Source organism: Pseudorca crassidens, chromosome 1 (genome assembly GCF_039906515.1).
Source record: "Pseudorca crassidens isolate mPseCra1 chromosome 1, mPseCra1.hap1, whole genome shotgun sequence".
NCBI lineage: Eukaryota > Metazoa > Chordata > Mammalia > Artiodactyla > Delphinidae > Pseudorca > Pseudorca crassidens.
Window position 1 is genome coordinate 150,373,902 of NC_090296.1, and position 15,747 is coordinate 150,389,648.

The 15,747-nt window shown below is 52.8% G+C and overlaps 1 protein-coding gene across 2 annotated transcripts in view; it reads left to right on the forward strand.

Moving 5' to 3' along the window:
- RASGRF1 (Ras protein specific guanine nucleotide releasing factor 1) overlaps window positions 1-15,747 on the forward strand; it is a 104,430-nt gene that overhangs the window by 36,954 nt on the left and 51,729 nt on the right. For both annotated transcript variants that reach the window (XM_067698787.1, XM_067698781.1), the window contains exons 6-10: window positions 6,162-6,241; window positions 8,751-8,944; window positions 9,435-9,544; window positions 13,491-13,609; window positions 15,384-15,544. In XM_067698787.1, coding sequence (XP_067554888.1) covers window positions 6,162-6,241; window positions 8,751-8,944; window positions 9,435-9,544; window positions 13,491-13,609; window positions 15,384-15,544 — 664 coding nt within the window. The remainder of the gene's footprint in view (window positions 1-6,161; window positions 6,242-8,750; window positions 8,945-9,434; window positions 9,545-13,490; window positions 13,610-15,383; window positions 15,545-15,747) is intronic.

The following is a 15,747-nucleotide window of genomic DNA, read 5'->3' on the forward strand; positions in this document are numbered from 1 at the left end:
AGGACAGGGACATTGGGATGCTGACACCATGGATGTGGATGAGGTGTCGGAGTATGGGGACATGGTGGAGGTGAGGAGCAGGGGGAGGGGAGTGGCTTTCAGCCTCATTAGACCTTCTAGAAACTGAATCACTGGGCCTTACAAGGTTGCTTTTTTTTTTTTTTTTTTTTTGCGGTACGCGGGCCTCTCACTGTTGTGGCCTCTCCCGTTGCGGAGCACAGGCTCCAGACGCGCAGGCTCAGCGGCCATGGCCTACGGGCCCAGCCGCTCCGCGGCATGTGGGATCTTCCCGGACCAGGGCACGAACCCGTGTCCCCTGCATCGGCAGGCGGACTCTCAACCACTGCGCCAGCAGGGAAGCCCAAGGTTGCTTTTTAATATACATTTCAAACACAGTTTTTAGAGAGTAAATAAATGCTTTGATTTCTTTATTAAAACAAAGAAAATAGGTATTATTGTTTTGTGAAGTCAGGTAAGATTTTCTCCAGAAACTACAGTTGGGTCTTTTAAACTCAATGACCTGGAATTTGGCTGTTTCTTCCTGAATAAACTCCGGACAGCTCAGCTGGAGTCACAGCTTCTCGAGCGTGAACGCTGGGCCTCACCCCGAGCTTCTCAGTCTGTAGGTCTGGAGTAGAGCATAGGGATTGCATTTCCAGCAAGTCTGTAGGGGCAGCTGCTGCTGCAGGTCCCAGAGCACACGGAAATGAGAGGCTTGAGGTAACCGCAGGGGACTGCCTGTATTGGAGGCTCGGCCACGGACCTGCCTGAGAAATACTTCAGCAAGCATTGTAATAGTTCTAGGTTGTTTGTGCTTTCCTTGCATTTTAGGCCACAGTTGCAAACTTTTGGTGACCGTGTATCATAACCACTAAGAGATAAAGGTGCCCTTTTGTATTTATTTAATCTTTGCATCATTGTGTTACACTGCATTCAATGGAATTCTTTTCGCCTGTAATCTTTGGTTAAGAGTATTCAGACCAACTCACAGAATGTGTTCAAAAGTTGTTTGAAGAAAATCACAACGTGGTTTTATATTTTTGTCTGTTAGTCACTGCATGGATCAGATCAGATGCCTTTAACAGAATAAACAGGAGGGAAGAAAGTCCCCTCTTTTGCTGGTGTCCTTCTAAGCCCCTGCAAGCCCTGTTTCTCCTTTTCCACAATGTGCCCAAGGTTGACTGTTTCCCATCTTAGCAGTCTCATTGATCCTGGTCAAAATAGCCCCAGCCTGATCAATCTTTAAGGCCTCCAGAATATGGACTCTAGCGGTCCTCGGAAACACTGACCAGGGAATGGGACCTGCCTCTTGTAGGTGTTGGAGAATCAGATGAGAGCTCACGTAAAGCATCTAGTACAGAGCCCAGCATAGCCCAAGTGCTCATAAGAGCTAGACATTATTACAACAAGAAAGCTTCACTATGATGCACCCTGTGAGAAACTGAATTCAAATCTAATGTGGAGGGAGCACTTCTCAACTCATTCTGTGAGGCCAGCATGACTCTAATACCGAAATCAGAAAAAGACATTATGGGGAAAGAACACTACAGACCCCTATTGCTCGTGATCATAGATGCAAAATACTATAAAATCGAATCCAGAAATATATGAAAAGGATAATACATCATGACCAAGTGGAATTTATCCCAGGAATGCAAGGTTGGTTCAACATTGAAAATTAATCAAATATGTTTTACCGTATTTTCTTACAATATTAAGTAAGAAGAACCAATGATCCTACCAATGGATGCCAATCTGAGGTGAATGGCTTCTCTCCACCCCCTGGCCCCTGTTCTCAATCGGGAGCAGGTCAGAATTCTTTCCTTCCCCCGGGGCCCAGGGTGGGGCAGGAAGAGCTAGAAAATTACTGCCTTCTAATCATTCACCCCTCACTATATGATCCACTGGGTACATAAGAGCATAAGCTTCACTGTCTTAACCTCTGTGCTTTTTGTGAACACAAAGAACGGCTGAAATTTTTTTTTCATTAACTGTATAGCAACCCTGCACAGCACTTTGCGTGACTGAATGTTTCGGACTACACTCACCACGTTAAGACGGTGTTTTATGGGGCCTGCTTGGTGCCAGGCTCTCTGTAAGCACTTGGCCTACGTAATTTCCAATCCTCAGAGACGCCCCATGAGGCTGGTACCAGAGATCAGAGAGGTGACGGGGTGTGCTCAGGGTTCGGGTGGGCTGTGATTTCAACCCAGTTCTGTTTTATGTGAAGGCCTGTGCTTCCCCCCTGCTGCCCTGTTAAATAATGGGCTGGAATCTTCACCGACCCCCATCCTCCTTACCCCCATGCCTGCTCATCACAGCCCAGGTCTCAGCACGTACTCCTGCCCACGCCTGCACTGTCGAGAACTTTCGATTGTACGTGAGCCCAGCCTTCCCTCTTACCGTGTAGGTGCTGTGGAGGCCGGATCCGGGACATGAACCGTCCAGGTCTCCCTGCCTCGGACCACAGCACAGAGTCTGTATGTGTCACAGGTCAAGGGCGGAGGCTGCCAGCCCACTCACTAGAAGGCATTTCTGCATATAGCTTTCCCTTGGATTTGCATTTAGGCTGAAACGTACAGTCACATTAGACACCTGATGCCAATTTGGTGATTTCATTTGCTGGCGTTCTTTAAAAGAAGTCCTTGAGAAGAGAGAGGCCTCTCTCCAGGTTGGCAGATTCACGGAGGACGCTGCAGAGCTGGGGAGGGGGTTAATTGTGTGCTTCCTGAATGCTGCGGGGGGAATCTTTGAAGGAAACGTGTGCACCAGGTCATGTTTAACTGAAACAATGAGCATATACTCTTGGGCTATTTCCCTTTAATAAAAACCATGCCCAGCCAGCAACGTGTGCTGGGAACCACAGGCACTGCCCCGTGATGAGCGGCATCCCGCCTGGGGGACAGATGGTTCCTATCTTGATGCCCGCTCTGACTGATTGGCAGAGGTTGCCTGGAGTCCTGGGTGGAGAAGAATGATGAGGCTCAGTGGGGGCGTGTGCTGCCATCGATTCGTCTTGTCTGCATGGCCCGGGGAGTGAGGAGGGACAGGCACAGGGTGAGGCTGGAGTAAAGAGGCCTGGTTCTGCCCTCCACGGGCCAAGCCCTGTGTACCTAGGACCAGCCTTGGGCAAGTCACACTCCTTTCTGGGCTCAAGAAGGGAACCAGGCAAAATGAGCACTTCCCAAAGCAGACAAGTCACTTCCTCTCCCTAGAATTCTTCCCACCCTACTGTCGTTCCTATTTTCCTTATGACAGCTGTCTCCTACTCTTTTTTTCATGTCTTTCCTTGGATGTCCCTGACCACCCCCGTGCCCCTTGTCACCGCTGGCTTATGTTCCCTTGTTGTGTGCTTCCAGGGCCCCCGTGCTGCCCCTTTTGTAGCATTCATTGCACTTAAATAATGATTTCTTCTGTGCATAGATTCCCTGCTGGACTATAAGTGTGCGGGGCCATAGAATATAGTTGCCCCGGCTGTGCACTGCACAACTCAGGGACAACATTCACATAGACTAGGGATCAGCAAACTTCTTCTGTCAAGGGTCAGATAGTAAATATTTTAGGCCTTGTGGGCCAGAGGGTCTCTGTCAAAACTAGGTGGTCTTAGGCAATCCTAAATGAATGGGTGTTGCTGTGTTCCAATAAACCTTGACTTATGGACACTAAAGTGTGAATTTCATCTAATTTTTACTTATCGTAAAATATTCTTTGGATTTTTTTTCAACTGTTTAAAATTATAAAAAGTCCTTCTAAGCTTACAGGCTGTACAGAAACAGAAAGTGGGCCAGTATTCTATATGGCAAGATTCCATGTCGTAAAGACGTCATTTCAGCCAAATCGTGCTATACACTCAATATAATTCCAATCGAAGTGCAGCCTAGCAGAGTGACTTTAATGTTCAGCTGAAGGAGTAGAATGCATGTAAATAGATAATAATGTTCTGAAAAAACAATGAAAGAAACATTTCCTACATTAATTAAAATGTATTATAGGCCCATAAATATATTAAAAGTAATGAAAACAGCGTGAGACTATTGCCAGAACAGGCCAGTAGTCCATCAAAATAAAATACAGAGTCCAGAAACAGACTAACGCATGTATGAGAATTCAGTAACAAAAAAGGCAGCTTAGCAAAGCAGTGGAAGCAGCTGCAGTGTCTGATAAATAAAATGGGGCAATTGGCTACAAACTGAAAGAAAGATTAACGTTTATATCCCTGACTCACATCCTACACCAAAGTAAACTCTAGGTAAGTATTTCTGTGGAAAAATGAAAGAGTAAAATAAAATATAGGTGAGTGTGCATGCAGTCTAAGAGTGGGAAAAGACATGATGCCTGAAGCAAAAACACAGAAAGAAAATCTCACAGGGCAAAATGGAAAACCTTCCAAAAACACCAAACACAAATCGTTGGGCAAATAGCTGAGCAAAAAAAATATCTGCAATGTATGTGTTAAGATTATACGCTTAATATGGAGAGTTATTTTAAACTAATAAAAGTGAAACTAGTAAATGGACGTGACTTGGCAGTTCCCCAAAGAAGCAATTCAAATGGCCAATACAAAGGAGAAATGTTCAACCAACCCACTCACAATGATTTTGTAAAGCAAATCGAATCAAAATGAGATTCTTTTTTTCTTATCAGATAGGTAACAGTGGTCGTTTCTGCGTAGTAGGAGGACAAGTGAAATCCTCACAGTTTATAGCACTTTAAAAACGGAGGTTTCATCTATTATATTTTTATAGTCCCAGCTTATGATGTTCCTAACGTGCTACCCTACAAGTCCATGCCGTGAACCCTGCACAGTGCATCCTGCAGCCGTCTGTGGGAGCTGCCCGGGAACGGGGCCTTGAGTCTTGCTGTGGCCGGTGCTCGGGGGCATCCAGAGCCTCTCAGCTCCCCAGGAGCCCCTGAAAGTCCTCCTACCTCCACCCTGCCCCGCATCAGGGCCCACGTTCTCCCTTCTGTGCACTTTCACGCACCCCTGGACGGGTCTCTTTTGAAGTTTTCTAAGGGTCTTCCCGTGTGGGCGACTAAAGTTCTTCACATTGGTACAGTACCTGTTTATCTATTCAGTAACTAGTTCAGGGGCCACAGACAGGAAGAAACCAGCCCTGTCAAGGGTGAATCTGTCACAGACTTGTTACCTGAAAACTGCAAATGACTTCAGCCATCAGGCAGGGCCCCTAGTCCAGAAATCACGGTGTCACCACACCTCGGGGGGCCTGTTCTTTTGGGACTTTAGGGAGATGACAGTTAATTCACGGTAATGAGAGGAGCCACTCTCAGGAATGAGAACTCGGGAGTGTTTCTGCTACTTAGATACTTGTTAAAGGCCCTACCGGTTCCAGCCCTTCTGCACATCCTGCGGGTGTGATGGGGTTATAGGCTCTGCTCTTCAGCCGTAGGTGCCATGTTCTGTTCTCTCTCCGCACCACCACCTCTCACCTCCCTCACCCCTTTCTCTCTTGCAGCCCTCCCTTCTTTTCTTTTTCACAACCTTTTTCTCCCCACCCACTCTGTTTTCTCTGCAGAGTGGGGTGCTCAGGGCGTTTCAAACTCCTCTGGGGTCAGGGAGCCCCGTGCCTCCCAGGCCCACCGTGAACATGAGGTCCCAGGCCCCCATTGGCTTCCTGTGTCTCACAGCTCAGGGGCGTCTCTGCGCCCACCCAGCGCCTTCCACTCCCTGCCCTTGTCCTGAGAGTGTGAGACCCCAGGATGGCGGTTTGCCTTCAGGACACGAACTCCTGGGAGAGGGGACAGCACCCAATGACAGAGCCAGTGGGGACTTGAGGGGGCCAGGGAAGCCAGCAGCCGGAGTGCCCCCTCCTCGGCCAGCTTCACGGGCATTTGACTGCATGCTTAGAAAAACCGTGCTTAATTTGAGGCTCTGCTGTCACCATCCTGAAATTCCTAATCATTGGTTAACCAGGGGCCGGCGTGTTTGTTTTGCGTTAGGCCCCGTAGACTGTAGGGTCCATCCCACTGATGAGGTTTCTCGTGGGGTCCCACCTGAGAAGGTTTGCTGCTATAGTCCCACAGGCAGTGACAGCCCCTGCCCTCTCCCCTGGGGCCCCTCAGCTCTACTGAACTTTGGGGGAGGGGACACCTGGAAGGAGAGGAACTCCTGGCCGGAGCTTACCCTGTGCTTTCTCTTCCAGCGAGACCATCATGTTTTTGCACCAGATCTTTTACCAAGGCCTGAAGGCCCGCATCTCCAGCTGGCCCACTCTGGTCCTCGGTGAGTAGCAGCCCTGGCAGAGGTCTCCTGCCCCTCCGCCCCCATCCCCACCTGAGAAGTCCCTGTGCAGGGGCCACACCTCCTGGCTGGTGGTACTTTTGTCCTTCCTGAATGTAACAGAGCGGCCCCTTAAAAACTCACAGAATCCCTCAGAGGGAGCAGAAGAGGAAAGAGAAGTTGGCAAAAGCTACATTTCTAGGAGGAAGTGATATATTTTTAGTTTCTTATCTGCTTTTCCCTTTTAAAAATAATATATAGGTACCCATCTGAGAAAATCTGAGAATCCAGAAAAGTAGGAAACATTTAAAAATATCAACGTTTCTGCTTCCCAAAGATAACTACTGTAAACACTCCGGTGTGTTTCCTTCCAATTTTTTTTCCTATGCATAGATCTTGGGGTTGTTTTTTTTTTTTCCATTTTACATAATTGCAAACATACTGAATATAGAATTTGAATCTTGCTGTGGGTTTTTCTTTTTTTTTTACTTAACATAATTGCATAAGTGTTTTCTCAAGCTGAAAGTATGCTTTTTGATGGCTGTATAATGTTCCAGTGCCCCGTGAGTCTGCCACCATCTGTGTAGCCATCTCCCTTCGTCGACTCTTAAAGTTGTTCTACCTTTTTGCTACTAAAAATAATCATCCCTGCGTGTGAAGTTGTCTCCATGTTAGAGAGCATTCCCCTGAGACAGGTGCCCAGAAGTAGAATTACTGAAACAATGGGGATGGACTCCCCGCCGTGTACACGTCGTCACCTTGCTCTCCAAGCCCTCACTCCTGGGAGCGATGTACAGGAGTGCGTCCCACATCCCACCCCTCCCACACTGGGTACCATCTTCCTTTCACTTAATTCAATGGGAAAAGGTGAGTGTTGGTGTCACTTCCACTCTGGGGTCGAGAGAACAGGCTCAGGGAGGTGAAAGGACAGCTGAGGCTGAAAAGGCTCCTCTGCCCACGGGCCAGGAGACTTCCAGGGGCAGTGGCACCATTTTGTTTTTCTCCAAGGTCAAAATAAGAAGCAGCCCTAGAAAGACACAGGCTGCACTTTCTGTAGTCATACAGCTAAAGAGGTTGTCCACTGGGTAGTTGGATGCCCGACATAAGAGCTCCCACTTAGAGTTTGTTCCAAGGAAAGCTTGTCTTTCTTTTTTTTTAATTTAATTTTATTGAAGTATGGTTGATTTACAATGTTGTGTTAATTTCTGCTGTATAGCAAAGTGATTCAGTTATACATACATATACATTCTTTTTTTTAATATTCTTTTCCATTACGGTTTATCATAGGATACTGAATATAGTTCTCTGTGCTATACAGTAGGACCTTGTTGTTTATCCGTTCTATATACAAAAGCTTACATCTGCTGACCCCAACCTCCCCTTCATCCCTCCCCCACCTCCCCTCCCCCTTGGCAACCAGAATTCTGTTCTCTATGTCTGTGAGTCTGTTTCTGTTTCGTAGATAAGTTCCTTTGTGTCGTGTTTTAGATTCCACATATAAGTGATATCATATGGTATTTGTCTCCTCTTTCTGACTTCCTTCACTTTGTATGATCATTTCTAGTTGCATTGTCTTTCTTTTTAATGGGGTTACTAAGCAGAGGTTTTAGAGGGTCCATCCCATCCCATCAAGTGTTGAAAGGCAGGTTTGGGCTTTGGGGAGCTAGAAGGACAGGATGTTAGATACCCAGGAGGTTGAGACAGACGGAGGGTTGAGCAGGGGGTCCACCTCACTGAGCCAGGGGCTGCAGAGCTGGGGAGGTCTGGAAAGACAGGGACAGAGGGACAAAGGGGACAACAGGTGAAGGGACAGAGACTCAGGAAAGCATATCATGGGGTGGAAAGCGCTGGAATGGGGGAGTTGGAAAGCCTGGTTCCAGGCCAGCTCCTGACTCTGACAGGTCACAGTCACAGGTGGGACACTCTGGGAGGGGGGCCCCTGGGGACCCCTCAGCATAACAGCCTGGCAGAGCCAGGGCACTGGGGGGAGCGGACTACAAAGCATTTGCAACAGGGGTCTCAGCCAGCCCCAGGGAAGCTCGGGAACTGAGGTGGCCCTTCAGGGACGTCCCCCATCGAGGCAGGGGCCGGCCTTCACCCCCCGACCTGGACCTGTCATTGGGCTCCAGCTTGTGCAAGGCAGCTTCCTTCAGCTGAGAGCAGTTCCCAGCAAGGGCGAACCCAGCTGAGAGCCACCCGCACTGGTGGCAGCTGGGGAGCAAGTGCCTGGGTCCACCAGGGGTTCCGGGGGACACACCGCAGCACCCTCTATACCTCCTTTCTCTGACCTCCGGTACACAGGTGTCAGACTAGACAGAAAAACCTCAAAAACCTGTGAATCTGCTGTGGTCTCAATGCCTGGGGCCACCCTGTCTGGCCTAGGAGAGGGCAGTGGTGCCAGAGTCATCTCCGACGACTCCGGTGGGGCTTTGAGCCGCGCTCCGACCTCCCCGGGTGGGGCTGGGGGAGCCGAGGGCGCCCCCGCTGCCCGCTGAGTCCCGCCTCCTTCCAGCCGACCTGTTCGACATCCTGCTGCCCATGCTCAACATCTACCAGGAGTTCGTCCGCAACCACCAGTACAGCCTGCAGATCCTGGCGCACTGCAAGCAGAACCGCGACTTCGACAAGCTGCTGAAGCACTACGAGGCCAAGCCCGACTGCGAGGAGAGGACGCTGGAGACCTTCCTCACCTACCCCATGTTCCAGGTGTGCCCGCCCCGCCTGCCAGGGCGCATGCGCGGGAGGGCTGCGGCCGACTGGGGGCCGGGGCGCGGAGTGCCGAGGGCCACGGCCGTGCAAACCTCCGGTGGCCTGGAGAACGAACGGGGTTAGGACCCTCCGCCGACCCTGGCTGGGGGAGGCTGTGCAGGAAGTGAGGGGCAGCTCCTGGTCCTGAGTCCATCTCCAGGTCCTGCCTTCTGCGGGGCAGAACCTCAAGCTCTGGGCTCTCGTCCCAGACAAGACCCTGGAAGAGCCTCCAAGTTGAGAGAGTCTGGGATCAGAAGTGCAGTGGGTGTCCTTCCTCAGCCCCGCTCATGGGGGTCCTCGGAGCTGAGAGCCCCCTTCTCTGCCCCCCCACCCCCCCATCTGTCTACCCTGCTCTGTCTCTCCGTCTCTCTTGCTTCATCGCTGTCTCTCTCTCCCTGCCTCTGTCTCTCTGGCCCTCTGGCCCTGTCCCCGCCTCTCCCCACTGCAGATCCCCAGGTACATCCTGACGCTGCACGAGCTCCTGGCCCACACCCCTCACGAGCACGTGGAGCGCAACAGCCTGGACTACGCCAAGTCCAAACTGGAGGAGCTGTCCAGGTGAGCCCCGTGGGGGTCCCAGCCGGTGGGCAGGCCCAGGCTGAGGGTGCCCCCACCCGGGGTTTGCCGAGCCCCAGATGGGAAAAGCTCGTGCTCCGGTTAGGATTCCGAGGTGGGGGCACCCACAGCTTGTCCCACCTGGAAGCCGGGTCCCCAGGAGCAGTCTGAGGGGTTTACAGCTCCAGCCCAGGTGGGCACCCAGTGAGACAGGATGCGATGTACGCTGTCCCTCGTACAGATGGGGTCCGAGGAAGGGCCCTGGGCACTTAGTGGGCCCATCTCCCAGGTCAGGGATCTGCCCAGGACTCGCAGGCACTCTCTGCCCATTTCCTCGGTTCTCCAGTGTCCATGTGTCAAAACCGGTGGCTTTAGGAGCCCCAGGGGTCCTGGGTGTCGGGCTTTCATGTGCCCCAGGCTCCGTTCAGCAGCAGGCAGTGTCCGTCGGGGGACAGGCCATGGTTGGGCCACCGTCAGAGCCGCAGCCCCCCCTAGTCAAGGCCCTCCCCTGTCCTCCCTCACTCCCCGAAGCCCAAGGAATTCCTCGCTGCACGGGCAGGAGCTAAAGGACTGGAGGGAGGCACTGCCACAGTCCAGGCAACAGGGGACACGGCCACACCAGGGGGTGGCCGTGGAGGTGAGGACTCTGGAGTTTTCTGAAGGTGGAACCTCCAAGAGTTTCTGATGGATGAGAGGTGAGGAGAGAGAGAGAAAATGAGAGTCGAGGGTGATTCCAGAGTTTTCTGCCGAGCAGCCAGAAGGATGCATTGCCATTGTGCAAGATGGAGAAGGCGCCAGAGGGGCAGGTTTGGAGGCGGGCGTCTTCCTCGCCGCGTTGGAGTTTTACTTGGGAGTGTGTTGGACCTGAGATGGCCAACAGCGGTGGAAATGACAAAAAGGGAGTCGGTGTTTGAGTCTGGAGTTCAGGGAGCCAAGATATACCAGATCATCAGCTTGGAGATGGTATTTAGAGTCACAAGGCTGGTGAGATCACCAAGGGAGTGAGTTTAGGTGGGAATGAGGTATGAACCAAGGGCTGAGCCTGGGGCCTCCACTGGTGCAGGCCAAGAGGTAAGGAGGGGCCTTGTGGTCAGAGAGAGGAGGCCAGGAGCTGCAAAGGAGGATGGGTCTGCAGGGTGTGGTGTTCAGCCCTCAGCCCTGCCCGGGGCCCTGGCGGCCATTCAGAGCCCTAAAAGGCTGCCCAGGTCCAACGAGTGGCAGCCGGTGAGGCCATGGCTCCCGGCTGGACAGAGGGAGGACCAGGGCAGGGCACAGGCCCCAGAGCGCAGGATTAGGGAGGAGATGTAATCAGGGCGTGACTGCAGACAAACAAAACCATCACAGGGCGTAGACCCCAGTTCTCTCATGCCCCAGGGAGCCAGATCCTGCTTACTCTTCCCCAAGCAGAAGACTTGGGACCCCCATGAGGCTGTGAGTTCCTCGACACCGCGGGATGCCCTGTCCCAGTGCAGGCAGGTGTGCAGGCAGCACCCCAATCCCCTCCCTTTCCCCACCCCGGGTCCTGGGTGTACAGCCTGCTTTTCTTTTGTCCCCCTGATCACCTGCACCTGGCCCTGAACCCAGCCCGAGCGGCACAGAAAAGGGTTTTCCCATCACGTGACAAGGGCCCTTTCTTCCTCCTGGCGCCCTCCCCTGGGCCCTGAGGAAAACTCCAGCCCTGACAGGAAGCCAGCAACCAAGCCCTCCCTGGCAGTGCTCAGAACCCTGCACCCCTCTCCCCTCGGGACTGGCCTTTGTCCCACTTTGTCTCCGGAGCCCCTAACTCCTGGGCTCACTGATAACCCAGGTCCTCACTTCCGGTTCCCCCAGGAGCCTCAGGCCCCGGAACCCCGGGCTGCCTTCCTGGAGCCCCGCCCAGCACCCCCGGCCGCGTGTGCAGTGGCGGCCCCTCCAGCACAAATCCCAGCCTGGGGCCACTGACCCTGAGCAGCTGAAGTTTATCCATGTCTAACGGCAAAACTAGTTTTGCTACTTTGGAATCACCCCCTTCTATTTTAGCAAATCTAGCCTCAGCAAAGTCCCCACCCTCATCAAGAGAGAGGGTCCTGATTGCCTTGGACTACTTCCAAAAATGAATCCCTATCCGTGGAACTGCAGATGCCCTGAAAGGTGCCTCCCTGTCCCATGTCTTTTCCAGAAGAAGGCTAAGGCCTGGGCTTCTGAGAAGAGCATCGCTGGGGCCTGGGTGGGAGGAGGGGCATGTGGGTGGAGAGCCGTGGCTCCTAAGCAGAGACCGCATCTCGATGCCCCAGTCTGATACCCAGAAGAAATAACGAGTTACAGTATACCACCTATGTTTTTTTAACAATACCATTTTTGCAGCCCTGATAATGGCAATGATCACCACCCTTTATTCCAGCCCCTGTCATGTGCCAGGCATGAGGTCAGCCCATGAAATGCATTATTTTCCATCCTCACCCCAACAGTCTACAGATGGGGAAAGTAAGGATTAGAAGGGTTGAGTAATTTGTTCAGCATCGTGTTGATTCCAGTAATCACAGCTCCAGCTCCACCAGTGTCATCTCTCATTGTTGGAGGGTTTAAACTGGATAATGACTGTGAGAGAACTCTGTAAGCCACACACACATTAATCAGCTCTCTTAGTGGTCTTAATTGTGGAATTTCATGCATCAGCAGACAAATAGCAGGCTTTGTGCTTTCCTTAGAGTAGCTGGGGTACTTTTTCCAGACCCTCTCCAAAAAAAAAAAAAAAAAGATTCACAACTTTCCTAAGACTCCTGGAGACCCATCCAGGGTCTTAGCAAAGTTGGCAGTTCACACCTACCTTTTCCCACCAACGCTCTTTAAAACAAAAACAAAAACAGTTAAACAGTGCCACCTCCTGGAGAGGAGAGGTGTTGCAGCAGTCAGAACAAGGACAAAAAGTTGTCTGTATTCTCAGATGAAGGGGCAAGCTGTGTCCTGCTTACTTCCCGGTCGTGCCAGAGCCTATAGAAGTAAACTGAAGTCAGTCTTCCCCTGAGCCAGCTGGATTGCCAGGTGCTCCGAAAATAAGCCATTCCAGAACCCAAACATTAAGGAAACAACCCTTTAAAGAGTGTGTAGGGGGAAGAAACAGCAAGTACTAATTGCCCCGAGGCAGGAATGAGCTTGGTTCCTACTTTGGATGGAAATAAGGCCAATAGTGGGATGAGGGGCAGGGTAATGAACAAAGGTTGTCCCCTCTACTCCCATCTTCCTCCAGTTCTGCTGTCTCTCTTCCATGTGGTTCAGACTTTTTTTTTTTTTTTTTTTTTTTTTTTGCGGTACGCGGGCCTCTCACTGTTGTGGCCTCTCCCGTTGCGGAGCACAGGCTCCGGGCGCGCAGGCTCAATGGCCATGGCTCATGGGCCCAGCCGCTCCGCGGCATGGGGGATCTTCCCGGACCGGGGCACGAACCCGTGTCCCCCTGCATTGGCAGGCGGACCCTCAACCACTGCGCCACCAGGGAAGCCCCAGCCTTTTTTTTTTTAAGTTTATTTCAGCTTCACAATCATTATTGGTAATCACGTGCCAATTTTTAAAAAGTTTTTATTTTATTTATTTATTTATTTGGTTGGGTAGTAGCTGCAGCACGCATGTGGGATCTAGTTTCCCAACAAGGGATTGAACCCGGGACCCTCTGCCTTGGGAGCGTGGAGTCTTAACCACTGCGCCACCAGGGAAGTCCCCGGTTCAGCCTTTTTAAAATCAGACAGACCTGCTTCTCAGCCTCCTTGGGCTGTCAGAGGATAAAATGAGATCACGCCTGTAAAGTGCACACACACAGCGGGCACTCAAGAGATGCGGCGCTCTCTCCCCTTTCATGACAACAGGTTCCCCGTGAGAATCCAGGCTTTCTTCCGAGGTCTAGCCAGAGACCCAGCATTCCCTGCACCCTGGGAGGTGAGGGTAGCCTGTCTCTGATTGTCGTTTCCTGTCCCCACAGGATAATGCACGACGAAGTGAGTGAGACAGAGAACATCCGGAAAAACCTGGCCATTGAGCGCATGATCATTGAAGGCTGTGAAATCCTCCTGGACACCAGCCAGACCTTTGTGAGACAAGGTATGGCCCGTGCGCCCCGCCTCTCCCACCCACCACCAGGCTGGCCCCAGCAGCGAGAGGCACGCGGCACTCAGGACGCCACCAGTGGGTTGGGCCGCTGCGTGCCAAAACCTGCAAGCGTGATCGCAGAGTATTCCGGGCCTGCGGGGGGAATGCGACAGCTACATGTGCATGTCGGTATCTATAGATATCGATGCTGGTATTATTGGTTTTCACAGTTTCCTTCTCTCCAGATGTAAACATAATTCTTCCCAGATGGTCTTGGTTTGTCTATTGTACATCATAGTAAAACATTGACATGTCCTTTTGGGGAGGGAGTAGGGGGCGGAGGATGAGGACAGATTCCAATTGGCCCCATGAATCACACGCATTTTCAGGGTCCGAGATGGAGCTGGCGTGGGTCAGTCCCTCTGTCCTTTGCTCGGCATCCTGCGCCTCTTGGGGGAGGCCGTGGTCCCAGTGGTCCTGGGTAGGGTTCCCTTCACCCTTGGGCCTCAGCTGACCTTGGGGACAGTTTTGAGGGTCACAGCCCTATTGAGAGGGGCAGGAGAGGCTCTCTGTGGCCCAGGGGACTGACGTCCAACTCGGGGATGTCAGAGCTGCGATGCCTTGAAGGTTCAGATTCCATGTCCTATGGGAAACTCAGCTTGTGCTCGCGTGCCCTAGAGGTGACTCCACCTCGGGATGGACCTCCCGCCTTCCTTCCGTCGAGTTGGGGTTCTCTGACTAGATGAAGAGCTTCCCAGCACCTCCTGCTGGCCTGTGCAGCTGCCTCTGGCCCCCGCTGCCCTTGGCCTGGGTATCCTCAATGTGGAGTTTGTTCTGAGCCCCTGTGTCCTTCCCACAGGCCCACCCTGGGACCTGCTGAGCCCAGAGCCAGCCTAGCCTGACTCCCAGCCCCCCTGAGCTGTGCTGTGCCCAAGCTGGAGGTGGCCGGAAGAATGACCTATCTTGGGGTCAGCAGTGTCCCCAGAGACCAGGAATCTGCTCCACCACCCTGAGCCAAAGCAGTTCTTCCCCTCCTGAGGGTGGGGAAGATCAGACAGGGGAACCCAGCAAGCCCTTTCTCATTTATTCAGTCGTGCTGCCACCACCAAGGACACCTGCCCTATTCATGCCAGGCCAATTCAGGTCTCCAGGGACGCCCAGAGAATAGACTCTGCCCCGCCCTCCAGAATTGACTGTGCAGGGGAGAGGGAGTCAGGATACAGGAAAGGGTTCTGTGCAGTGATGAACGTGGGCAGGAGGCAGATGGTGGCCCAGAGCAGGGCTGGGGAGAGTCAGGGAGGGCTTCCCGAAGAGGCGGCACTGGGCTCTGCAGCAGAGCGTGCTGTGACCAGTCGGTCACGTCTGCGGTGGCTGCATGTGACAGCAGGTGCCCAGTGGATCTTGTTCATCCCTCTGGGCCAGAGCCAGCTCCCTGCTTGTTCAACCTCCTGCCACCCCCAGACCTCAGCCCAGCCCTGCATTCTCACCTCATGGGCCATGTCCTTTGGGGTTCCTTTGCTTTCCAAGACACTGGCCCTGGCTGGGAGGTCAAAGGTCCTGCATGGAGCTTCTCTCGTCATTCTCCACCCCCCAAACCCCACCACCCGGCCCTGAGGAGGGGCTGGAGGGAGGGTCCAAGGCGCGTGTTTGCTACCAAGAACTAGGATTGCCTTGTCCCACTGCCCTGGCTGCTGGCATCGCAACCCCACCTGCAGCCTCAAAGCCAGGTCAGAGGCGGAGGGTCATTCCGGTGGATGCACTCAGGCTGTCTCTCCTCCATCCGCAGGCTCCCTCATCCAGGTGCCCATGTCTGAAAAGGGCAAGATCACCAGGGGGCGCCTGGGGTCTCTGTCCCTAAAGAAAGAGGGTGAGCGACAGTGCTTCCTGTTTTCTAAGCATCTGATCATCTGTACCAGAGGCTCTGGTGGGAAGCTTCACCTGACCAAGGTAGGGGCGGCGGGAGCGAAGCTGCTGGGGCTGGAGGTCAGACACCGCCTTTACCCTAGGGGTCCCGACTGACCCTGACCGCGGGGCCCAGGGTGGACCAGGGTGTCAGAGACGCGTGAGTGTGCACGCACGCGCCCCGGTCTGACTGGCGGCTTGGAATGAGAAGCCCACTGACGGATTTTCTACTGGAGAAATCGTGGGAA